Here is a 24712-nt window from a genome sequence, read left to right as displayed (position 1 = left end):
AAAAAAAAAAAAAAAGACAAATGGCATGTGTGTGTCTACCTGGGACCCCACTTGATGTTGCTGAGGCCCTGAAACTGTCTCTTCAAGGCCTGTCTGTCTGACCATTCTGAGTGGAGGTGACTGTCGTCCTCCACCTCGTCCAGCATCTGTCAAAACGAGTGTGTTTATAATGGGGTACGTAGATGAGTGTGTTTATAATGGGGTACGTAGATGAGTGTGTTTATAAGGGGGTACGTAGATGAGTGTGTTTATAAGGGGGTACGTAGATGAGTGTGTTTATAAGGGGGTACGTAGATGAGTGTGTTTATAAGGGGGTAGGTAGATGAGTGTGTTTATAATGGGGTACGTAGATGAGTGTGTTTATAATGGGGTAGGTAGATGAGTGTGTTTATAATGGGGTACGTAGATGAGTGTGTTTATAATGGGGTAGGTAGATGAGTGTGTTTATAATGGGGTACGTAGATGAGTGTGTTTATAATGGGGTAGGTAGATGAGTGTGTTTATAAGGGGGTACGTAGATGAGTGTGTTTATAATGGGGTACGTAGATGAGTGTGTTTATAAGGGGGTACGTAGATGAGTGTGTTTATAATGGGGTACGTAGATGAGTGTGTTTATAATGGGGTACGTAGATGAGTGTGTTTATAATGGGGTACGTAGATGAGTGTGTTTATAAGGGGGTACGTAGATGAGTGTGTTTATAATGGGGTACGTAGATGAGTGTGTTTATAAGGGGGTACGTAGATGAGTGTGTTTATAATGGGGTACGTAGATGAGTGTGTTTATAAGGGGGTACGTAGATGAGTGTGTTTATAAGGGGGTACGTAGATGAGTGTGTTTATAATGGGGTACGTAGATGAGTGTGTTTATAAGGGGGTACGTAGATGAGTGTGTTTATAAGGGGGTAGGTAGATGAGTGTGTTTATAAGGGGGTACGTAGATGAGTGTGTTTATAATGGGGTACGTAGATGAGTGTGTTTATAAGGGGGTACGTAGATGAGTGTGTTTATAAGGGGGTACGTAGATGAGTGTGTTTATAATGGGGTACGTAGATGAGTGTGTTTATAAGGGGGTACGTAGATGAGTGTGTTTATAAGGGGGTACGTAGATGAGTGTGTTTATAATGGGGTACGTAGATGAGTGTGTTTATAAGGGGGTACGTAGATGAGTGTGTTTATAATGGGGTAGGTAGATGAGTGTGTTTATAATGGGGTACGTAGATGAGTGTGTTTATAATGGGGTACGTAGATGAGTGTGTTTATAATGGGGTACGTAGATGAGTGTGTTTATAAGGGGGTACGTAGATGAGTGTGTTTATAAGGGGGTACGTAGATGAGTGTGTTTATAATGGGGTACGTAGATGAGTGTGTTTATAAGGGGGTACGTAGATGAGTGTGTTTATAAGGGGGTACGTAGATGAGTGTGTTTATAATGGGGTACGTAGATGAGTGTGTTTATAAGGGGGTACGTAGATGAGTGTGTTTATAATGGGGTACGTAGATGAGTGTGTTTATAAGGGGGTACGTAGATGAGTGTGTTTATAATGGGGTACGTAGATGAGTGTGTTTATAAGGGGGTACGTAGATGAGTGTGTTTATAATGGGGTACGTAGATGAGTGTGTTTATAAGGGGGTACGTAGATGAGTGTGTTTATAAGGGGGTACGTAGATGAGTGTGTTTATAAGGGGGTACGTAGATGAGTGTGTTTATAAGGGGGTACGTAGATGAGTGTGTTTATAAGGGGGTACGTAGATGAGTGTGTTTATAATGGGGTATGTAGATGAGTGTGTTTATAAGGGGGTACGTAGATGAGTGTGTTTATAAGGGGGTACGTAGATGAGTGTGTTTATAATGGGGTACGTAGATGAGTGTGTTTATAAGGGGGTACGTAGATGACTGTGTTTATAAGGGGGTAGGTAGATGAGTGTGTTTATAAGGGGGTACGTAGATGAGTGTGTTTATAAGGGGGTACGTAGATGAGTGTGTTTATAAGGGGGTACGTAGATGAGTGTGTTTATAATGGGGTAGGTAGATGAGTGTGTTTATAATGGGGTACGTAGATGAGTGTGTTTATAATGGGGTACGTAGATGAGTGTGTTTATAAGGGGGTACGTAGATGAGTGTGTTTATAAGGGGGTACGTAGATGAGTGTGTTTATAAGGGGGTACGTAGATGAGTGTGTTTATAAGGGGGTACGTAGATGAGTGTGTTTATAAGGGGGTACGTAGATGAGTGTGTTTATAAGGGGGTACGTAGATGAGTGTGTTTATAAGGGGGTACGTAGATGAGTGTGTTTATAATGGGGTACGTAGATGAGTGTGTTTATAATGGGGTACGTAGATGAGTGTGTTTATAAGGGGGTACGTAGATGAGTGTGTTTATAAGGGGGTACGTAGATGAGTGTGTTTATAAGGGGGTACGTAGATGAGTGTGTTTATAATGGGGTACGTAGATGAGTGTGTTTATAAGGGGGTACGTAGATGAGTGTGTTTATAAGGGGGTACGTAGATGAGTGTGTTTATAATGGGGTACGTAGATGAGTGTGTTTATAAGGGGGTACGTAGATGAGTGTGTTTATAATGGGGTACGTAGATGAGTGTGTTTATAAGGGGGTACGTAGATGAGTGTGTTTATAAGGGGGTACGTAGATGAGTGTGTTTATAAGGGGGTACGTAGATGAGTGTGTTTATAATGGGGTACGTAGATGAGTGTGTTTATAATGGGGTACGTAGATGAGTGTGTTTATAAGGGGGTACGTAGATGAGTGTGTTTATAAGGGGGTACGTAGATGAGTGTGTTTATAAGGGGGTACGTAGATGAGTGTGTTTATAATGGGGTACGTAGATGAGTGTGTTTATAAGGGGGTACGTAGATGAGTGTGTTTATAAGGGGGTACGTAGATGAGTGTGTTTATAAGGGGGTACGTAGATGAGTGTGTTTATAAGGGGGTAGACGTGTGTTTTTGTATATGTGTGTGTAAGAGTGTGTGTAAGAGTGTGTGTATATGTGTGTGTGAGTGTGTGTGAGTGTGTGAGTGTGTAAGTGTGTGTGAGTGTGAGTGTGTGAGAGAGAGTGTGTGTGTGTGTGTCCCACCTTGAGTTCCTGTTGTCTCTTGTAGAGGTGCATCATCATCTGTTTCTGTTGCTCCTCTGTGACCACAGGTTCTCTGGCTGGCGCCCCCTGGCCCCTCTGACAGAAACACATGGTCAAACATCAGCATGACCTACAACATTATATCCATTATCCATCTAGAACAGGGGTGTCAAACGTACGGCCCGCGGGCCGGATCAGGCCCGCAAACGGGTTTAATCCGGCCCGCGAGATGATTCCGAAAAAAATAAAAATAAAATAAATACATTTTATTTTATTTTATTTTTTGTAAAGTATAAAAATGCGCTGCAATTTTTCAAGAAAATAAACTGCTGTTCCAATTGCGTCCACTGGATGGCGCAATAGCAATTGTGTTAAGCAAGCAAACTGTTTATACCGGGGCAGAGCAAGTAGGTCAAGCACGTGCAGCCAATGAGCTACTTTGTTTTGCCCGCGATATTTATTACGGCTTCTACTTTTAACATTATGTGCTTTGGCACCCTCATTGCCCCAATATGTCTCTGTCAAAAAAGAGAAAAGTGGACGCAGAGTGCAGAGTGCAGAGTGTTCCAAGAAAAATGGTCATCCTATTTATTCACGGAATTGAATGGGAAAGCTGTATGTTTGGTGTGTTCAGAGCATGTTGCAGTGCTGAAAGAATAAAACCTTCGTCGCCACTATGTGAGTCTTCATGCCGACAAATATGACAACTTTCAAGGACAGCGGAGATGAGAGAAGGTGAATGAACTGTTGGCGGGTCTGAAGAAACAGCAGTCTGTGTTTACTCACAGCCGAGACATCAGTGACGCTGCATTGAAAGCTAGCTACCTCATTGCTAATGAAATCGCAGTGGCTTCAAAACCATTTAGTGAGGGTGAATTTGTAAAAACATGCATGATGAAGGCAGCGGAGATTGTGTGCCCTGAAAAGCGGCAGGCTTTTGCAAATATCAGCCTGACAAGAAACACAGTTGCAGACAGGATTTTCGATCTTTCAGTGGATTTGGACAGCCAGTTGAAGCAAAAAGTAAAGTCATTTATTGCGTTTTCGGTTGCAATTGATGAAAGCACGGACATTACAGATGTTGCACAACTGGCCATTTTCATCCGCGGAGTTGATGACACATTGACCGTCACCGAGGAGTTCGTGGAGTTGGTGCCGATGACAGATACAACGACAGCAGCTGATATTTTTACCGCACTCGTCGGCGCGCTGGACAGGGTCGGAGTGGACTGGTCCCGCGCTGTCAGCCTGGCTACAGATGGTGCGCCCTCAATGATCGGGAAAAAAGCAGGCGTTGTGACAAAGTTCAGAGAGAAAGTGCAATCTGCAAATGGAGGACGTGATTTTTTGACTTTTCACTGTATTTTGCACCAGGAGGCTTTGTGTTGCAAGTCATTAAAGATGGATAACGTCATGAAGGTGGTCATCCAAACTGTTAATTTCATCCGATCCAGAAGCCTGAATCACCGTCAGTTTGACAGCCTTCTCAGAGAGAAAGATCACATCTATGGCCTGCCATACCACACTGAGGTAAGATGGTTAAGCCGAGGTGCTGTGCTGAGGCGTTTCTTTGATTTACGAGAAGAAATTGAACAGTTCATGGAAGAAAAGGGCAAACCAGTGTTAGAATTTCATTCCGCAGAATGGATGCAGGACCTTGCATTTATGGTGGATGTTACAGAGCACCTGAATAACTTGAACAAACAGCTGTAAGGGCGCAACAAAGTTGTCACGCAGTATTATGACAGCATACGTTCTTTCAAGTTGAAGCTGTCATTGTGGGAGACGCAACTTGCCGGTGGTGATGCAGCTCACTTCCCCTGTCTGAAAAATGTGTGCGCGACCCAACATGTGGCAGACATGAAGCGGTTCAAAGATAAAATAACGGGACTGTTACGGGAGTTTGAACAACGCTTTCAGATTTATGTTTATATGTTTTTATGTTGATGTGCTATTGTTTTTAATTGATTTTATTTTATTTGTATATTTAACCTATTCTTGACTCTGTGGTTCTTGCACTTGTTTGGGGAACAGGATTTCATTATTTTTATCTACATTTCTGCCTGAGAAATGACACCCTGATATAGTTCTGTGATCTGTGAAACAGTTCTGTTAATCACTGAGGCATTGTGTGTTTGTGTGTTCTTTTTCTTTTGAATTTTCAAATAAACTTGACGTGTTTTATGATTAATAGTGATGTTGTGCTTGTACTATTTTGGACACACTGTCCTCAGGCTCCAGCTTTATGTTGTATGTTGATCGTATTAAAACAAAGAAAACAATCTGAAGTTGTTGTTTTTAAGTTATATATACCATGATTTTTCCGGTCCGGCCCACTTGGGAATAGATTTTCCTCCATGTGGCCCCTGAGCTAAAATGAGTTTGACACCCCTGATCTAGAACATCTAGAACTATCTATCTAGGCTTCGATCAAGGGCTCGGCCTACTTCGAACTGAAAAGTGTGAACTATTGCTTCCTAAAGTGGTTTCCTTTCCTCACCTCATCTTATTGGCTTTGTCTGATGTGATCTGAACTATCACTTTAGACTATTGATATGAGAAACCACTTTAGACTATTGATATGAGAAACCACTTTAGACTATTGATATGAGAAACCACTTTAGACTATTGATATGAGAAACCACTTTAGACTATTGATATGAGAAACCACTTTAGACTATTGATATGAGAAACCACTTTAGACTATTGACACGAGAAACCACTTTAGACTATTGATACGAGAAACCACTTTAGACTATTGATATGAGAAACCACTTTAGACTATTGATATGAGAAACCACTTTAGACTATTGATATGAGAAACCACTTTAGACTATTGATATGAGAAACCACTTTAGACTATTGATATGAGAAACCACTTTAGACTATTGATATGAGAAACCACTTTAGACTATTGATATGAGAAACCACTTTAGACTATTGATATGAGAAACCACTTTAGACTATTGAGATGTACCCTCTGTTTCTATTTTCAAGATGTGGAGGCGTAGCTCAGTCACACCAGAGAACGCTTGATAAAGTGGCTCACGCTCTGCTCACGCTGGCAAAATGTTATGCGTCCAGCGTAGCAGGTAAAAACCTAATGTTTTCCAGATTCCCCAGTCAGTGATACACCAGTGTAGCTCCCCAGTAGCTCCCCAGTCAGTAATACACCAGTGTAGCTCCCCAGTAGCTCCCCAGTCAGTAATACACCAGTGTAGCTCCCCAGTAGCTCCCCAGTCAGTAATACACCAGTGTAGCTCCCCAGTAGCTCCCCAGTCAGTAATACACCAGTGTAGCTCCCCAGTCAGTAAGTGTAGCTCCCCAGTCAGTAATACACCAGTGTAGCTCCCCAGTCAGTGATACACCAGTGTAGCTCCCCAGTCAGTAATACACCAGTGTAACTCCCCAGTCAGTAATACACCAGTGTAGCTCCCCAGTCAGTGATACACCAGTGTAGCTCCCCAGTCAGTAATACACCAGTGTAGCTCCCCAGTCAGTAATACACCAGTGTAGCTCCCCAGTCAGTAATACACCAGTGTAGCTCCCCAGTCAGTAATACACCAGTGTAACTCCCCAGTCAGTAATACACCAGTGTAGCTCCCCAGTCAGTAATACACCAGTGTAACTCCCCAGTCAGTAATACACCAGTGTAGCTCCCCAGTCAGTAATACACCAGTGTAGCTCCCCAGTCAGTGATACACCAGTGTAGCTCCCCAGTCAGTAATACACCAGTGTAGCTCCCCAGTCAGTAATACACCAGTGTAGCTCCCCAGTCAGTAATACACCAGTGTAGCTCCCCAGTCAGTAATACACCAGTGTAGCTCCCCAGTCAGTAATACACCAGTGTAACTCCCCAGTCAGTAATACACCAGTGTAGCTCCCCAGTCAGTAAGTGTAGCTCCCCAGTCAGTAATACACCAGTGTAGCTCCCCAGTCAGTAATACACCAGTGTAGCTCCCCAGTCAGTGATACACCAGTGTAGCTCCCCAGTCAGTAAGTGTAGCTCCCCAGTCAGTGATACACCAGTGTAGCTCCCCAGTCAGTAATACACCAGTGTAGCTCCCCAGTCAGTAATACACCAGTGTAGCTCCCCAGTCAGTAATACACCAGTGTAGCTCCCCAGTCAGTAATACACCAGTGTAACTCCCCAGTCAGTAATACACCAGTGTAGCTCCCCAGTCAGTAATACACCAGTGTAGCTCCCCAGTCAGTAATACACCAGTGTAGCTCCCCAGTCAGTAATACACCAGTGTAGCTCCCCAGTCAGTAATACACCAGTGTAACTCCCCAGTCAGTAATACACCAGTGTAGCTCCCCAGTCAGTAATACACCAGTGTAGCTCCCCAGTCAGTAATACACCAGTGTAGCTCCCCAGTCAGTAATACACCAGTGTAGCTCCCCAGTCAGTAATACACCAGTGTAGCTCCCCAGTCAGTAATACACCAGTGTAGCTCCCCAGTCAGTAATACACCAGTGTAACTCCCCAGTCAGTAATACACCAGTGTAGCTCCCCAGTCAGTAATACACCAGTGTAGCTCCCCAGTCAGTAATGCCATAACTTATCAGAACAACCAGTAATTGGAACAACCGATGGCATCCCACAAACCTTTCCCCTTTAGCCCTTTTTCACACTAAAAACTCAAACAATTTGCCTGGAGCGCGGAGTGAGATTCCCAAAGGCTGGAGCGTCGGCCTTCTCCCAAAGGCTGGAGCGTCGGCCTTCTCCCAAAGGCTGGAGCGTCGGCCTTCTCCCAAAGGCTGGAGCGTCGGCCTTCTCCCAAAGGCTGGAGCGTCGGCCTTCTCCCAAAGGCTGGAGCGTCGGCCTTCTCCCAAAGGCTGGAGCGTCGGCCTTCTCCCAAAGGCTGGAGCGTCGGCCTTCTCCCAAAGGCTGGAGCGTCGGCCTTCTCCCAAAGGCTGGAGTGTCGGCCTTCTCCCAAAGGCTGGAGCGTCGGCCTTCTCCCAAAGGCTGGAGCGTCGGCCTTCTCCCAAAGGCTGGAGCGTCGGCCTTCTCCCAAAGGCTGGAGCGTCGGCCTTCTCCCAAAGGCTGGAGTGTCGGCCTTCTCCCAAAGGCTGGAGTGTCGGCCTTCTCCCAAAGGCTGGAGCGTCGGCCTTCTCCCAAAGGCTGGAGTGTCGGCCTTCTCGCCCACTACAATTTCACTCCAGTATCGCTCACTTCACGAGCTCAGAGCATGCCCAGCCCAGCATGCATTTGTAGTCTACTTGTGTGCTGCTACAGCCCTTTGCTTTAGCTACTGTCATGGAGTTCAATAAATATATTCATAAAGAAACTGATAAAACACACAAGAGCTGAATTAAGGTGACTTCCAAAGATGAGGACCAAGAGCAAGAGAGGGAGTGCGGTGATGTAATGTCCACAACTAAAGAATCATTGTGGAATCTGAAAAGACACGCATCCTGAAAGCATGATGGTGTAGTTACCACCTGCACATGCTACTTTTTCCCCTCACTGTAAGTGTCATTGTAGCAAAGTATTTATAAACTAAAAATCAGATCTCTTAAAAGTTTTGTTCATTTTCATTCTATTATCTATACAATAGGCTATCATTGATTTTGGCCCATATTCCCACTTTCAAGGACCTTTCCATTTGATTGGGTTATTTTGCCTCAATCTGTTTGCCTACCTATAGAAACATTTTTTTTTAAACGACGCATCCTGCCCGGCATGGCAAGAGTGGCCTGAAGGGTGTTTAGCATCCCCAGTTGCTCTGCAAGAGCGGAGAGGATATTCTCCGCCGCTGGCCGGCTCTCCAGGCACCATGGAGAGGATATTCTCCGCCGCTGGCCGGCTCTCCAGGCACCATGGAGAGGATATTCTCCGCCGCTGGCCGGCTCTCCAGGCACCATGGAGAGGATATTCTCCGCCGCTGGCCGGCTCTCCAGGCACCATCGCATGAAGCCTGAAGCCACAGACTCTGGCCAAACTGGTGTTTCTAAAACTGAGCCTAATAAGGCATTTTGATTAATTTGTATTTAATTCTAAGTAAGCCACAGCCTATATGCACAATGTATAGACTATAACGATTTAATACAATGAAATGTTGTTTAAATGCTGAGCGCTTTATGTTCCAACCAGCCTATTGTGTTGCACTCGCAAATGCTTCACAATGTATTTGTTTGTAGGCTATAGCCTTGAAATCATTGAAATAATAGGCTAATAATATAGCCTAAATAATTCATTTTCGTTCCTTCTTAGGCTCCCTGTCTGTCTCCTGACCTATTCAGAGTGTTTATATGCTGTTTAATACGACATGTAGCCTGTTTGAAATGATGAGCTTCTTACAGTCACCTTTTCCTGTTGTTTATTAAAATACTTTTCATTCAAATCGTATCGTTTGGTTTCAATACATCAAAACCAAATGAGAGGTCCAGGTAGTCACAAATATAGATGGGCCTCCCGAGTGGCGCAGTGGTCTAAGGCACTGCATCGCAGTGCTAGCTGTGCCACTAGAGATCCTGGTTCGTATCCAGGCTCTGTCGCAGCCGGCCGCGACCGGGAGACCCATGGGGTGGCGCACAATTGGCCCAGCGTCGTCCAGGGTAGGGGAAGGAATGGCCGGCAGGGATGTAGCTCAGTTGATAGAGCATGGCGTTTGCAACGCCAGGGTTGTGGGTTCGTTTCCCACGGGGGGCCAGTATAAAAAAATAAATAAAAAAACATGTATTCACTAACTGTAAGTCGCTCTGGATAAGAGCGTCTGCTAAATGACTAAAATGTAAAAATGTAATGTAAATGGGTGTTGGTTTAATTGTGATTTTTAATGGAATGGAGCGGATTTGGAGCGGCAATAGTTTTTTTCCTGTGAGTGCAGAGCGGTATTTAGCGGAGAGATTGGAAAGGACGTGGAGTGCCGGAGCGGTGCGCAAGAACCGCTCCATAAGCGACGAGCAGGATTTCCAACCTCTCTCATTACTCCGACTCAAACACAGACATTCTTTCAAATGCCCGCCCCTACTGGCTAGTTGTAGTGTAGCTCCACCTACCTTCTGTATTTTGACTACGATCTTGGTTTTGTCATTCTTGCCGATGTAGTCCTGCAGTTTCTTCCCTCTCTGCATCTCCTTAGCAGCCCACCACAGCTGAGCCTCCTCCACTGGAATCACCTGGAGAGATGCCTGGGAGAGAGGGAGATAGGGGAGGAGGGAGAGAGATAGGGGAGGAGGGAGAGAGATAGGGGAGGAGGGAGATAGGGGAGGAGGGAGGGAGATAGGGGAGGAGGGAGAGAGATAGGGGAGGAGGGAGAGAGATAGGGGAGGAGGGAGAGAGATAGGGGAGGAGGGAGATAGGGTAGGAGGGAGAGAGAGATAGGGGAGGAGGGAGATAGGGGAGGAGGGAGAGAGAGAGGGGGGAGGAGGGAGAGAGATAGGGGAGGAGGGAGAGAGATAGGGGAGGAGGGAGACAGAGCGATGGGGAGGAGGGAGAGAGAGAGGGGAGGAGGGAGAGAGAGGGGAGGAGGGAGAGAGAGGGGAGGAGGGAGAGAGATAGGGGAGGAGGGAGAGAGATAGGGGAGGAGGGAGAGAGAGAGATAGGGGAGGAGGGAGAGAGAGAGATAGGGGAGGAGGGAGAGAGAGAGATAGGGGAGGAGGGAGAGAGAGAGATAGGGGAGGAGGGAGATAGGGGAGGAGGGAGAGAGATAGGGGAGGAGGGAGACAGAGCGATGGGGAAGAGGGAGAGAGATAGGGGAGGAGGGAGAGAGAGGGGAGGAGGGAGATAGGGGAGGAGGGAGAGAGATAGGGGAGGAGGGAGATAGGGGAGGAGGGAGAGAGAGAGATAGGGGAGGAGGGAGAGAGATAGGGGAGGAGGGAGAGAGGGAGATAGGGGAGGAGGGAGAGAGAGAGATAGGGGAGGAGGGAGAGAGAGATAGGGGAGGAGGGAGATAGGGGAGGAGGGAGAGAGAGATAGGGGAGTAGGGAGATAGGGGAGGAGGGAGAGAGAGATAGGGGAGGAGGGAGATAGGGGAGGAGGGAGAGAGAGAGAGGGGAGGAGGGAGATAGGGGAGGAGGGAGAGAGAGAGGGGGGAGGAGGGAGATAGGGGAGGAGGGAGAGAGAGATAGGGGAGGAGGGAGAGAGAGATAGGGGAGGAGGGAGAGAGAGAGATAGTGGAGGAGGGAGACAGAGAGAGAGAGAGAGAGAGAGAGAGATCGGGGAGGAGGGAGAGAGCGGGAGAAAGAGAGAGCGCAAGAGAGAGAAAAAAGGGAAGGAGAAAGAGAAGGGAGGGAGAGAGAGAGAAGGCAAGGAGGAGGAGAGAGATACAGACAAATACAGGGGGAGACAGGCAGAGAAAGAGAGAGACAATTGGACAGGGAGAGTGGTCGGTGATCACTGATACATCAACTGATGATCAGGGGTTTTCTACATCTGGATAACACACACCCAACTGGCGGCAAGCGGGCTAAGTTTCATTTGGCCCCCCAAGTATTCTGAGCAAAATAAAATAAATACAAATGTAATTTAATTGTTGAACATAAGACTGTAGAAACACCAGGAAATCAGCTCCAAATTATTTTAATTGAAGAAATCTGTTCCCAAGTATTCCCACACATAATAGAGAGATGTGATCGTATACTAATGTAAGTGTCACACCCTGGCTCTGGGACTCTATATGTTGAGCCAGGGTGTGTTCATTCTATGTGTTATATTTCTATGTTGGGAGTTCTAGTTTGTTTATTTCTATGTTGGCCTGAGTGACTCCCAATCAGAGGCAACGAGTGTCAGCTGTGGCTGGTTGTCTCTGATTGGGAGCCATATTTAAACTGTCTGTTTTTCCCTTTGTGTTATAATAATAATAATATGCCATTTAGCAGACGCTTTTATCCAAAGCGACTTACAGTCATGCGTGCATAATTTTTTTTTTTTGTGTATGGGTGGTCCCGGGGCTCGAACCCACTACCTTGGCGTTACTAGCGCCGTGCTCTACCAGCTGAGCTACAGAGGTGTTTGTGGGTTCTTGTTCCAGTTGGTTGTGTTTGTACCGTGGTCTTCACGAGTCATTTTGTTATTGTCCGTATTTATCACTAAAGGTAAATAAACATGTTCGTTCATCACGCTGCACCTTGGTCTATTCCGTACGACGATCGTGACAGGTTTAAAATGATGTTTTAGTCTAACATTATATACAGTGGGGGAAAAAATTATTTAGTCAGCCACCAATTGTGCAAGTTCTCCCACTTAGAAAGATGAGAGAGGCCTGTAATTTTCATCATAGGTACACGTCAACTATGACAGACAAAATGAGAAAAAAAAATCCTGAAAATCACATTGTAGGATTTTTAATGAATTTATTTGCAAATTATGGTGGAAAATAAGTATTTGGTCAATAACAAAAGTTTCTCAATACTTTGTTATATACCCTTTGTTGGCAATGACACAGGTCAAACGTTTTCTGTAAGTCTTCACAAGGTTTTCACACACTGTTGCTGGTATTTTGGCCCATTCCTCCATGCAGATCTCCTCTAGAGCAGTGATGTTTTGGGGCTGTCGCTGGGCAACACGGACTTTCAACTCCCTCCAAAGATTTTCTATGGGGTTGAGATCTGGAGACTGGCTAGGCCACTCCAGGACCTTGAAATGCTTCTTACAAAGCCACTCCTTCGTTGCCCGGGCGGTGTGTTTGGGATCATTGTCATGCTGAAAGACCCAGCCATGTTTCATCTTCAATGCCCTTGCTGATGGAACGAGGTTTTCACTCAAAATCTCACGATACATGGCCCCATTCATTCTTTCCTTTACACGGATCAGTCGTCCTGGTCCCTTTGCAGAAAAACAGCCCCAAAGCATGATGTTTCCACCCCCATGCTTCACAGTAGGTATGGTGTTCTTTGGATGCAACTCAGCATTCTTTGTCCTCCAAACACGACGAGTTGAGTTTTGACCAAAAAGTTATATTTTGGTTTCATCTGACCATATGACATTCTCCCAATCCTCTTCTGGATCATCCAAATGCACTCTAGCAAACTTCAGACGGGCCTGGACATGTACTGGCTTAAGCAGGGGGACACGTCTGGCACTGCAGGATTTGAGTCCCTGGCGGCGTAGTGTGTTACTGATGGTAGGCTTTGTTACTTTGGTCCCAGCTCTCTGCAGGTCATTCACGAGGTCCCCCCGTGTGGTTCTGGGATTTTTGCTCACCGTTCTTGTGATCATTTTGACCCCACGGGGTGAGATCTTGCGTGGAGCCCCAGATCGAGGGAGATTATCAGTGGTCTTGTATGTCTTCCATTTCCTAATAATTGCTCCCACAGTTGATTTCTTCAAACCAAGCTGCTTACCTATTGCAGATTCAGTCTTCCCAGCCTGGTGCAGGTCTACAATTTTGTTTCTGGTGTCCTTTGACAGCTCTTTGGTCTTGGCCATAGTGGAGTTTGGAGTGTGACTGTTTGAGGTTGTGGACAGGTGTCTTTTATACTGATAACAAGTTCAAACAGGTGCCATTAATACAGGTAACGAGTGGAGGACAGAGGAGCCTCTTAAAGAAGAAGTTACAGGTCTGTGAGAGCCAGAAATCTTGCTTGTTTGTAGGTGACCAAATACTTATTTTCCACCATAATTTGCAAATAAATTCATTAAAAATCCTAAAATGTGATTTTCTGGAAAAAAAATTCTCAATTTGTCTGTCATTGTTGACGTGTACCTATGATGAAAATTACAGGCCTCTCTCATCTTTTTAAGTGGGAGAACTTGCACAATTGGTGGCTGACTAAATACTTTTTTTCCCCACTGTATGTTTGGGCTTCTTGCTGTCAATTTGCAGTCTACAAATTATTTGTAATTATGTTCTGGCCTCCCGACCATCTTCCCGCGGTTGAATGTAGTTGATGATCCCTGACATAGACTGTAACATTAGGGAGGTGATCCCTGCATAGACTGTAACATTAGGGAGGTGATCCCTGCCATAGACTGTAACATTAGGGAGGTGATCCCTGCCATAGACTGTAACATTAGGGAGGTGATCCCTGCATAGACTGTAACATTAGGGAGGTGATCCCTGTCATAGACTGTAACATTAGGGAGGTGATCCCTGCCATAGACTGTAACATTAGGGAGGTGATCCCTGCCATAGACTGTAACATTAGGGAGGTGATCCCTGTCATAGACTGTAACATTAGGGAGGTGATCCCTGCCATAGACTGTAACATTAGGGAGGTGATCCCTGCCATAGACTGTAACATTAGGGAGGTGATCCCTGCCATAGACTGTAACATTAGGGAGGTGATCCCTGCCATTCACTGTAACATTAGGGAGGTGATCCCTGCCATAGACTGTAACATTAGGGAGGTGATCCCTGCCATAGACTGTAACATTAGGGAGGTGATCCCTGCCATAGACTGTAACATTAGGGAGGTGATCCCTGCCATAGACTGTAACATTAGGGAGGTGATCCCTGCCATAGACTGTAACATTAGGGAGGTGATCCCTGTCATAGACTGTAACATTAGGGAGGTGATCCCTGCCATAGACTGTAACATTAGGGAGGTGATCCCTGTCGTAGACTGTAACATTAGGGAGGTGATCCCTGTCATAGACTGTAACATTAGGGAGGTGATCCCTGTCATAGACTGTAACATTAGGGAGGTGATCCCTGTCGTAGACTGTAACATTAGGGAGGTGATCCCTGTCGTAGACTGTAACATTAGGGAGGTGATCCCTGCCGTAGACTGTAACATTAGGGAGGTGATCCCTGTCATAGACTGTAACATTAGGGAGGTGATCCCTGTCATAGACTGTAACATTAGGGAGGTGATCCCTGCCATAGACTGTAACATTAGGGAGGTGATCCCTACCATAGACTGTAACATTAGGGAGGTGATCCCTGCCATAGACTGTATCATTAGGGAGGTGATCCCTGTCATAGACTGTAACATTAGGGAGGTGATCCCTACCATAGACTGTAACATTAGGGAGGTGATCCCTGCCATAGACTGTATCATTAGGGAGGTGATCCCTGTCATAGACTGTAACATTAGGGAGGTGATCCCTGCCATAGACTGTAACATTAGGGAGGTGATCCCTGCCATAGACTGTAACATTAGGGAGGTGATCCCTGTCATAGACTGTAACATTAGGGAGGTGATCCCTGTCATAGACTGTAACATTAGGGAGGTGATCCCTGCCATAGACTGTAACATTAGGGAGGTGAAACCCATGTACAGACCCGGTCCACAGAATTAACCACAACTGAGGAAAATATTGAATGAATGAATAAATAAACAAATAACAGAATAAATGGAAGGATGGGGAAGCCCTCCGTTGGTAATGGAAGAGGACAGCTGTTTATCTAATGGAAGAGGACAGCTGTTTATCTAATGGAAGAGGACAGCTGTTTATCTAATGGAAGAGGACAGCTGTTTATCTAATGGAAGAGGACAGCTGTTTATCTAATGGAAGAGGACAGCTGTTTATCTAATGGAAGAGGACAGCTGTTTATCTAATGGAAGAGGACAGCTGTTTATCTAATGGAAGAGGACAGCTGTTTATCTAATGGAAGAGGACAGCTGTTTATCTAATGGAAGAGGACAGCTGTTTATCTAATGGAAGAGGACAGCTGTTTATCCAATGGAAGAGGACAGCTGTTTATCTAATGGAAGAGGACAGCTGTTTATCTAATGGAAGAGGACTGCTGTTTATCTAATGGAAGAGGACAGCTGTTTATCTAATGGAAGAGGACAGCTGTTTATCTAATGGAAGAGGACAGCTGTTTATCTAATGGAAGAGGACAGCTGTTTATCTAATGGAAGAGGACAGCTGTTTATCTAATGGAAGAGGACAGCTGTTTATCTAATGGAAGAGGACAGCTGTTTATCTAATGGAAGAGGACAGCTGTTTATCTAATGGAAGAGGACAGCTGTTTATCTACCTGTGTTCCTGACAGGTCCTCCTGGTCCTCCAGCTCCATCCTGATTGGGTCGTGTGGCGGCAGACCCATTGGGTAGACGATCATCACCGCGCCCCTCAGCTGGTCCAGCGCCTCCTTCACCGTCTCCATGGTAACACACACACCAGCCACCACCTGTTTCTGAAGGGCACCAAAGGAGGGGAAATAAGAAAAGGCCTTTCTCTCAAATGACACCCTATTCCCTTACCAGAGGCCTATTGGCCCAGGTCAAAAGTAGTGCACCATATATAAGGAATAGGGTGCCATTTGGGACTCATGTAAAACGTGTGCGGTGTGGTCCTCCAAGTGTAAATACATTAAGACTTAGTTTTTCATATTTGGTGTAGGCCTTGAGTGTGAGACGGTGTGAGAGTCTGTGTGTGTGTGTGTGTGTGTGATATTGAAATACTGTAGCTACCTTAGAGATGAGTGCCTTGGCCTCCTCCATGGTGTTCCTCAGCACCTCCTTCATCTTCTGGTTAGGAGCTGGAGGAGGAGGAGGAGGGAGCACACTCAGGTTCAGGGTTGGGGTCAATTCCATTTCAGAAAGTAAACCAAATTCCAATTCCACATTTTCCTAATTGAAAAGCATGGAAGAGAATTGGAATTTCAATATACTTTCTGAATTGACTGGAATTTAAATGGAATTGACTCCAACCCTCTCAGGTCCACAACAATTTAGCCAGGAGGACTCTTGCCAGTCTCTATAGGAGAGCTAAGACGCTGCACACAGAGAGCAGGCTCCAGACTGTTGGAGGTAGGAGCACACAGAACTATGTCGGTTAGAACATACATAAAAATGTATGCACGCATGACTGTACATCGCTTTGGATAAAAGCGTCTGCTAAATGGCATATTATTATTATTATTATTAAATTGTCCTCTCTACTAAAGCCAATACATTGACCAACACCCTGGACACAGAGAGCAGGCTCCAAGCCCAGACCAAATTATAGTGGTCTTCAAATCAAAATGTTATTTGTCAAGTACACGGTTTAGAGAAACAATGCTTGTGCACTAACTCCCTCTACATTACAGACATTACAAAATAACAAGTCCGGTAATACATGAGGTAGTATGTCTAGAAATAGAAGAGGTAGTATGTCTAGTAATAGAAGAGGTAGTATGTTTAGTAATAGAAGAGGTAGTATGTCTAGTAATAGAAGAGGTAGTATGTCTAGTAATAGAAGAGGTAGTATGTCTAGAAATAGAAGAGGTAGTATGTCTAGTAATAGAAGAGGTAGTATGTCTAGTAATAGAAGAGGTAGTATGTCTAGTAATAGAAGAGGTAGTATGTCTAGAAATAGAAGAGGTAGTATGTCTAGTAATAGAAGAGGTAGTATGTCTGGTAATAGAAGAGGTAGTATGTCTAGTAATAGAAGAGGTAGTATGTCTAGTAATAGAAGAGGTAGTATGTCTAGTACTAGAAGAGGTTGTACTCAGGTCTCCCGAGTGGCGCAGTGGTCTAAGGCACTGCATCGCAGTGCTAGCTGTGTCACTAGAGATCCTGGTTCGAATCCAGGCTCTGTCGTAGCCGGCCGCGACCGGGAGACCCACGGGGCGGCGCGCAATTGGCCCAGCGTCGTCCAGGGTAGGGGAGGGAATGGCCGGCAGGGATGTAGCTCAGTTGGTAGAGCATGGCGTTTGCAACGCCAGGGTTGTGGGTTCGCATCCCACAGTCTATAGGTTAATTTGCATAATTTAGTGGAATTAAATTGGCGCGTGTGTATTTTCGTTAGTCAGCATGTATCTGATTTATCTCATGCCACAGCATCCACAGCCTAGTTAGAGGAGAGGAATATCCTACCACCTGTCAGACAGCGCAATAGCAGCTCCTCAAAAAGCTGGTACGAGAATTAAATGTGCTTTTGTAAGCTCAGTCATTGCGCAACAATTAACAATTCTAAACGCAATCGCGTGTTTAAAAACTGTTTTGATGACCACTATTAAAAATGTCTTACCTTGCTTCAAAGCAGCCTTGCCAAAAATCTGACCATAGAAACGCGGAAGCAATTATTTTATAAACACTTCATGCCATTAACCAGCATTTCTCTTCTGTTCTATTGGTTTCCATATCAACTTTCTTTCTTTGTCCAGAAGACAAAGGCACAATCCTAGTCATATTAGCAACACATCCTATTTGTTGCTATTAGATTCCCCCTCTTTAAAAGTTTTTTGAATGGACATTTTAATCTGTCACATATGGAACCGCTCACATTAGGTGCGCTGTTTAGAACTGTGTTTTCCCGCGAATTGCATTTTTATCAAATGTTTGAAAATGATGTTTTATTAGCTTCTTCATTACAGGAGTTGCATGTTCAATAACCGGCTATAGCCTTTTGACTGTAAGACGATATGCCTGCTATTGTGGCATGTTTACATTAAGTTCTTAATGAAAAATGTCAGTTCCTTGTTAGCTGAGGAACGCTCAACTCCGTTCTCTTATATCGAGGCGGAGTTGAATATTGATAACTGGTCACGCTATTTGCGATAAAACAACATGGAGTCACCATCTGTAAACACATGTAAAAATGTAAATACTGAAAATGATTACCTGTACCTATGTTTGTGTCCTGTACAACTGCGGTCCTTCCGCGGGGGTGCTGAAATTCATACTTTTAATAAAAACGTTTATTGAATACAACCATAGACATTTTCCTAATTTGTGTTGCTCAATTTAGCGCGGATGCGCTTGTCTCAATTTAATCTCCGCTTACGTAGTATGTCAAGGCGTCTATGTCTCCAGTTGAGCTACACAAATTAGTTAAAAGTCGGTGGTTGTATTCGATATGTTTTTTTTAAAAGTATACATTTCAGCATCCTGTGGAAGGACGGCAGTTGTACAGGACAAACATGGGTACAGGTAAGCGTTTTCAGAATCTACATAGTATTCTGTGTTGTTCACGTCAATTCCCTATTATGATTTTTTTTTTTTACCGTTTGTTGACCAGTTAATGAGGGTTAGTTAGTCGGAAGCAAAATTGACCGGAATGTGCATCCCTAAACAAAACAGAACTTAAGAGAACCATACGGAAGCAAACAGAAGCAAACGGAACAAAACGGGGAGGAATGTACATAAATTGTCCAATAGACATTTGTGTTTTTTTATTTTTTATTATACATTTTTACGTTTTGGAGTAACCGTGTCCGACTAAGAATACACCTCTGGACTCACCGTGTCCGTTCCTCCTTCCAATCTCATCCTTGTTGAATTCAGGTCCTCCGCTTGGGACACACCTCTCCTCCCACTCGTCCTTTAGCCTCAGGTCAACAATCTGTTCATCCGTCAGACCCTGCATGTTGGGGGGCAGCGTCACCCCGTGGTCCACCAGCTCTGGGAACTCTGGGGGGAGGAGACAGGAGAATGGAACACAGACACGCTAACACGCACACAATCTTTTGGCCAGAGGAAGCTATGTGCGTCTTATGAAAGTGTAGAGCTAGCTAGTTAGCTGTACTGTGTATAACATAGTGTAGAGCTAGCTAATTAGCTGTATCGTATTTAACATACAGTGTAGAGCTAGCTAGTTAGCTGTACTGTGTATAACATAGTGTAGAGCTAGCTAATTCGCTGTATCGTATTTAACATACAGTGTAGAGCTAGCTAGTTAGCTGTATTGTGTATAACATACATGTAGCCATGTAATGACTATACTGGTCTATGGTGTACAATTGCAGCTATCAAAGTAAGTAGTCTATGTATGGAAGCTTCTGCTAAAGTTAATTTAAAAAATATATATAGAGACACGTTCCGAATGGACCCGAGGACAACTAGACCCGGTTCGATCCGAGTGAGGGAAGCAGCAGAAAATAATTGTTTTAAGCTACTTTATTAAAATCGGAGCTGATAAGGCCCGAGAGGAGGGAGAGAGAGGTGGTTCTCTAGTAGGCGGGGGAGGGGCCATACTGTGAGGGAGTGACACCCCCCCCCCCCCCCCTGCCTTGGTTATTTATCATCAAATATGATTACGTGGTACCTGTCTTGACTGCATCAAACCGGGAGAAGCTAGTTAAGCTAGCTAACGTTAGCTAGCTGGGCTAATTGAGGCTGCAGTGCATGCGCTTTCTCATCCTACGGTTACAAATAATTCCATTCAGAATACCTGTTGGCTCTTGGTCGTTGAAGCCTATCCTAGTCCTTTAACTTTTAATTCCATCATTTTAAAGCTGCAATGTACATTTTGAGTGAAATGTGAATAATAGATCTGTCATTCTCATTAAAAGCAAGTCTAAGAAGCGGTAGATCTGTTCTATATGCGCTATTTCTAAGCTTCCCGTTCTTACGTTTTGTTTTTGCGTCTTCTACTTTTGATTTTGTACACCAGCTTCAAAATACAATATTTTTGGTTATGGAAAATATATTTCACAGCGGTTTAGATGGTACAATGATTCCCTACACTACACTTGCTTGTTTAGTCACAAACTGTAATTAGGCGAACTATTCAAATTTTTGCAACCAGGAAATGGCGGAGAGATTTCTGCATAGTGCATCTTTAATTCCATCTTCCATTGATTAGATATCCCTTAACTTTTGCCACACATGTAGGCTCTATGACTGTAGCATATTGCCGCTTTGATGACTTACGATTGGCCATCAACAAGCGACATGCGCCACTCTTGTGAAAAGCAAGAACAGCAGCATAAATTATACAATTTCTCTCTATGGATCTGTATGGGCCCTTCCAGACAAGCCAGTTAAAAATGACACATAACCCATACCCGTGACCATCATATCAGATCCGACCCAGACCCGTGACAATATTTAGAAATCTGGGTCCCGGATCGGATCTCGTGAAGACCACTAATTGGCACAGGACAGAGGCAGGGTTTCTAGCTACATCTTCATCTACACCCACTAACGTTACTCACCTGAGCATAGCCTGTCTACTTTGAGCCTGGCGTTGTAGATGGCTGTGACCTGCTGGGTCAGGGTTTCCAACGGGACGTCGACTGACGTACTGAACAGGAACTGGCTCTCGTCACCGCGCTTCACGTGCAGCTGCACCATTCTCTGCAATGATGTCAAAGTATTAGCTAGTTAGCTAGCCAGTTGTGAATCCTAAACTATTATATCAAGTTGCTAGCTAACTAGACAGATCGTATAGAGGCGGTAGGTAACGTTGGCTAAGTCAGCTGGCTGACAAGTCTAAAAGTTGTAGCTATCTAGCTAGAAAGCTCCATCAGAAATTAAGTTACCATAGCAACTGAACACCAACTTCCCTGTGTTGATAGCTAACTAGCTGGAAAACAACTTGAGCGTCAACTTTTATTTTTTAGCTACATACAAATAGCCAACATTTACAGACAAATTAATATTGTGACGTGGACAAGACTTAATTTGATAAGACAACAATTGACAAAAACCTACCGTTGTGGAAAACGTAGCGTCAGGAAGGACACAAAATAGTGGAGTACCAGAGGTGTCGCAGCATTCAATCACACAGTTTCTAAACGCAGCATCGCGAGACATCCGGGAACCTTGGAACCAAGCAGACCAGGCCAGAGATAATTTTGAAGAGATGGAAAACTTCATCGGAATCGTATTACCGCCCATTGTGTACATTTTAGTCATTTAGCAGACGCTCTTATCCAGAGCGACTTACAGTTAGTGAGTGCATACATGTTTTATTTATTTTTCATACTGGCCCCCCGTGGGAATCGAACCCACAACCCTGGCGTTGCAAACGCCATGCTCTACCAACTGAGCTACATCCCTGCCGGCCATTCCCCTCCCCTACCCTGGACGACGCTGGGCCAATTGTGCGCCGCCCCATGGGTCTCCCGGTCGCGGCCGGCTACGATAGAGCCTGGATTCGAACCAGGATCTCTAGTGGCACAGCTCGCACTGCGATGCAGTGCCTTAGACCACTGCACCACTCGGGAGTGTACGTTGCCCATGTTACGTCAATGAGCCGCGCGGTGCATTCTGGGTGATTGTGGGACAAGGAGAGCTCTCCTTCAAGGAGTGAATAGAGTCAATTGGGCGCTAGCTCCATAAACCCATCATTAGCATGAACTTCGTCAACAAGAAGTACAACATTACAAACCTTTTTCCAAGATATGAGACAATCAACTTTCTATCTGTAATACTGTATGGCTTTGGAATCGTGACATTACATACTTTCGAGGAAAATAGGCACATTTTTGCGTGACGATTATCTTAGCAACTAAGTGACGCAGCATGACACCGTGAACGCGATTGGTCGACAGTCTGTTGGCTGGGGCGTTGTACATTGCTCAATGGGATTCCGATATCCTCCTTTCTCTAAAAATATCTCTGACCAGCCTGAGGTTTGGGGTTTCAGAAGTGAATTATTTTTCCTTAGTTGTTAATTTTCTCGATATCTAAAGGCACAACCGTTAGACCCGTTTTTCTGTAAGGCAATGAAGACTCTCTATACGAATGGTAACAGCTCTATCAAACTTGAAACATGGCACCTCACCTAGATTTGAGTCAAAGAGAGGAATTAGGCAAAGTTGCCCTAGCTCACCATGTCTGTTTTTATTAATCACACATAAGTATTCAGACCCTTTGCTATGAGCCTCGAAATTGAGCTCAGGTGCATCCTGTTCCATTGATCATCCTTGAGATGTTTCTAAAACTTGATTGCAGTCCACCTGTGATCAATTCAATTGATTGGACATCATTTGGAAAGGTACACACCTGTCTATATAAGGTCCCACAGTTGACAGTGCATGTCAGAGCAAAAAGCAAGCCATGAGGTCGAAGGAATTGTCCGTAGAGCTCCGAGACAGGATTGTGTCGAGGCACAGATCTGGGGAAGGATACCAAAACATTCTGCAGTATTGAAGGTCCCCAAGAACACAGTGGCCTCTTATCATTCTTAAATGGAAGAAGTTTGGAACCACCAAGACTCTTCCTAGAGCTGGTCGCCCGGCCAAACTGAGCAATCGGGGGAGAAGGGCCTTGGTCAGGGAGGTGACCAAGAACCCGATGGTCACACTGACAGATTTCCTCTGTGGAGATGGGAGAACCTTCCAGAAGGATAACCATCTCTGCAGCACTCCTCCAATCAAGCCTTTATGGTAGAGTAGCCAGACAGAAGCCACTCCTCAGTAAAAGGCACATGACAGCCCACTTGGAGTTTGCCAAAAGGCACCTAAAGACTCTCAGACCATGAGAAACAAGATTCTCTGGTCTGATGAAACCAAGATTGAACTCTTTGGCCTGAATGCCAAGTGTCACGTCTGGAGGAAACCTGGCACCATCCCTACGGTGAAGCATGGTGGTGGCAGCATCATGCTGTGGGGATGTTTTTCAGCGGCAGGGACTGGGAAACTAGTCAGGATTGAGGGAAAGATGAACAGAGCAAAGTACAGAGAGATCCTTGATGAAATCCTGCTCCAGAGCGCTCAGGACCTCAGACTGGGGCGAAGGTTAAACTTCCAACAGGAGAACGACCCTAAGCACACAGCCAAGACAACGCAGGAGTGGCTTCGGGACAAGTCTGAATGTCGTTGAGTGGCCCAGCCAGAGCACGGACTTGAACCCGATCGAACATCTCTGGAGAGACCTGAAAATAGCTGTGCAGTGACGCTCTCCATCCAACCTGACAGAGCTTGAGATGATCTGCAGAGAAGAATGGGAGAAACTCCCCAAATACAGGTGTGCCAAACTTGTAGCATCATACCCAAGAAGACTCAAGGCTGTAATCGCTGCCAAAGGTGCTTCAACAAAGTACTGAGTAAAGGGTCTGAATACTTACGTAAATGTCATTTTTCAGTGTTTTATTTTTAATACATTTGCCCAAATTTCTAAAAACCTGTTTTTTGTTTTGTCATTATGGGGTATTGTGTGTATATTGATGAGGGGGGAAAAAAAACAATTTAATCCATTTTAGAATAAGGCTGTAACGTAAATGTGGAAAAAGTCAAGGGGTCTGAATACTTTCCGAATGGACTGTATCTTTAAAAGAGTCCTAATAACCAAGGCTATCTTTATATCTTGACGGTAAAATAAGCAAAGAGACCGAATGCTTTTCAACTTTCTGTGGAGAAACCGTACCCATTACATTAGGAAAACTGTTGTGATGAACACTTATGAGTATGGTGGGCTGAATTTTCTGAACTTTACTACCTTAAATAATACTTTTTAAGATCAATTGGATTAAACAATTCCTAAGAAGACCCACTTCTATGTGGAACTTTATTCCTCATCATGTCTTCTCTACTTCTGGTGGCCTTAACTTCATTATAATAATCGGCAGGTTTTCTTCTCATGGTCCTTAATTTATAAGCATAATTTTTCTCCATACAGATATTATATATGGAATAATCGGGACATATTGTATAAAAATACTTATTTGTTTTTCGAATATTGGTTCCGAAATAATATCCTATTGGTGAGCCAACTTGTAAATGCAGAGGGTCTTTTATTTAATTATAAGGAATTTGTATCACTTTACAAGATCCCTATAACACCTAAAGATTTTGCATGAAGTGCTTTGAAATACTGGTCATGGCTCACAACACCATCATCCCGGTAATCCTAGATCCCCTCCAGTTCGCAAACCGCTCCAACAGATCCACAGATGACGCAATCCCAATCGCACTCCACACTGCCCTTTCCCACCTGGACAAAAGGAACACCTATGTGAGAATGCTATTCATTGACTACAGCTCAGCGTTCAACACCATAGTGCCCACGAAGCTCATCACTAAGCTAAGGACCCTGGGACTAAACACCTCCCTCTGCAACTGGATCCTG

General features: G+C 44.7%; 1 protein-coding gene across 1 annotated transcript; it reads right to left on the bottom strand.

Annotated features, from left to right (window-relative positions):
* Window positions 1-21433, bottom strand: LOC311099652 (cilia- and flagella-associated protein 298). The gene is made up of 8 exons (XM_084140373.1): window positions 21353-21433; window positions 20854-20995; window positions 19160-19327; window positions 16403-16470; window positions 15967-16125; window positions 10097-10228; window positions 3092-3187; window positions 1-146 (listed from the first exon to the last, which is right to left on the bottom strand). Exons 2-8 carry the CDS (start codon window positions 20990-20992, stop codon window positions 36-38), a joined length of 873 nt encoding a protein of 290 aa, XP_083996499.1. The 5' UTR covers window positions 20993-20995; window positions 21353-21433; the 3' UTR covers window positions 1-35.
* Window positions 21434-24712: the final 3279 nt, after the last annotated feature.

The sequence above is a fragment of the Coregonus lavaretus genome (genome assembly GCF_964263955.1).
Source record: "Coregonus lavaretus genome assembly, chromosome: 24".
Lineage (NCBI taxonomy): Eukaryota > Metazoa > Chordata > Actinopteri > Salmoniformes > Salmonidae > Coregonus > Coregonus lavaretus.
This window is presented reverse-complemented; position numbering and strand designations above follow the sequence as displayed.

Bases quoted from the DNA above. Each gene is read 5' to 3' on its own strand.
- LOC311099652 (XM_084140373.1), bottom strand. From the start codon at position 20,992: ATGGTGCAGCTGCACGTGAAGCGCGGTGACGAGAGCCAGTTCCTGTTC. The intron at 16,126-16,402 runs GTAGCTACAGTA...GGTGCCCTTCAG, and splicing joins CCAAGGCACTCATCTCTAAG to AAACAGGTGGTGGCTGGTGT. The intron at 3,188-10,096 runs GTAGGTGGAGCT...TGTTTCTGTCAG, and splicing joins TCGTAGTCAAAATACAGAAG to AGGGGCCAGGGGGCGCCAGC.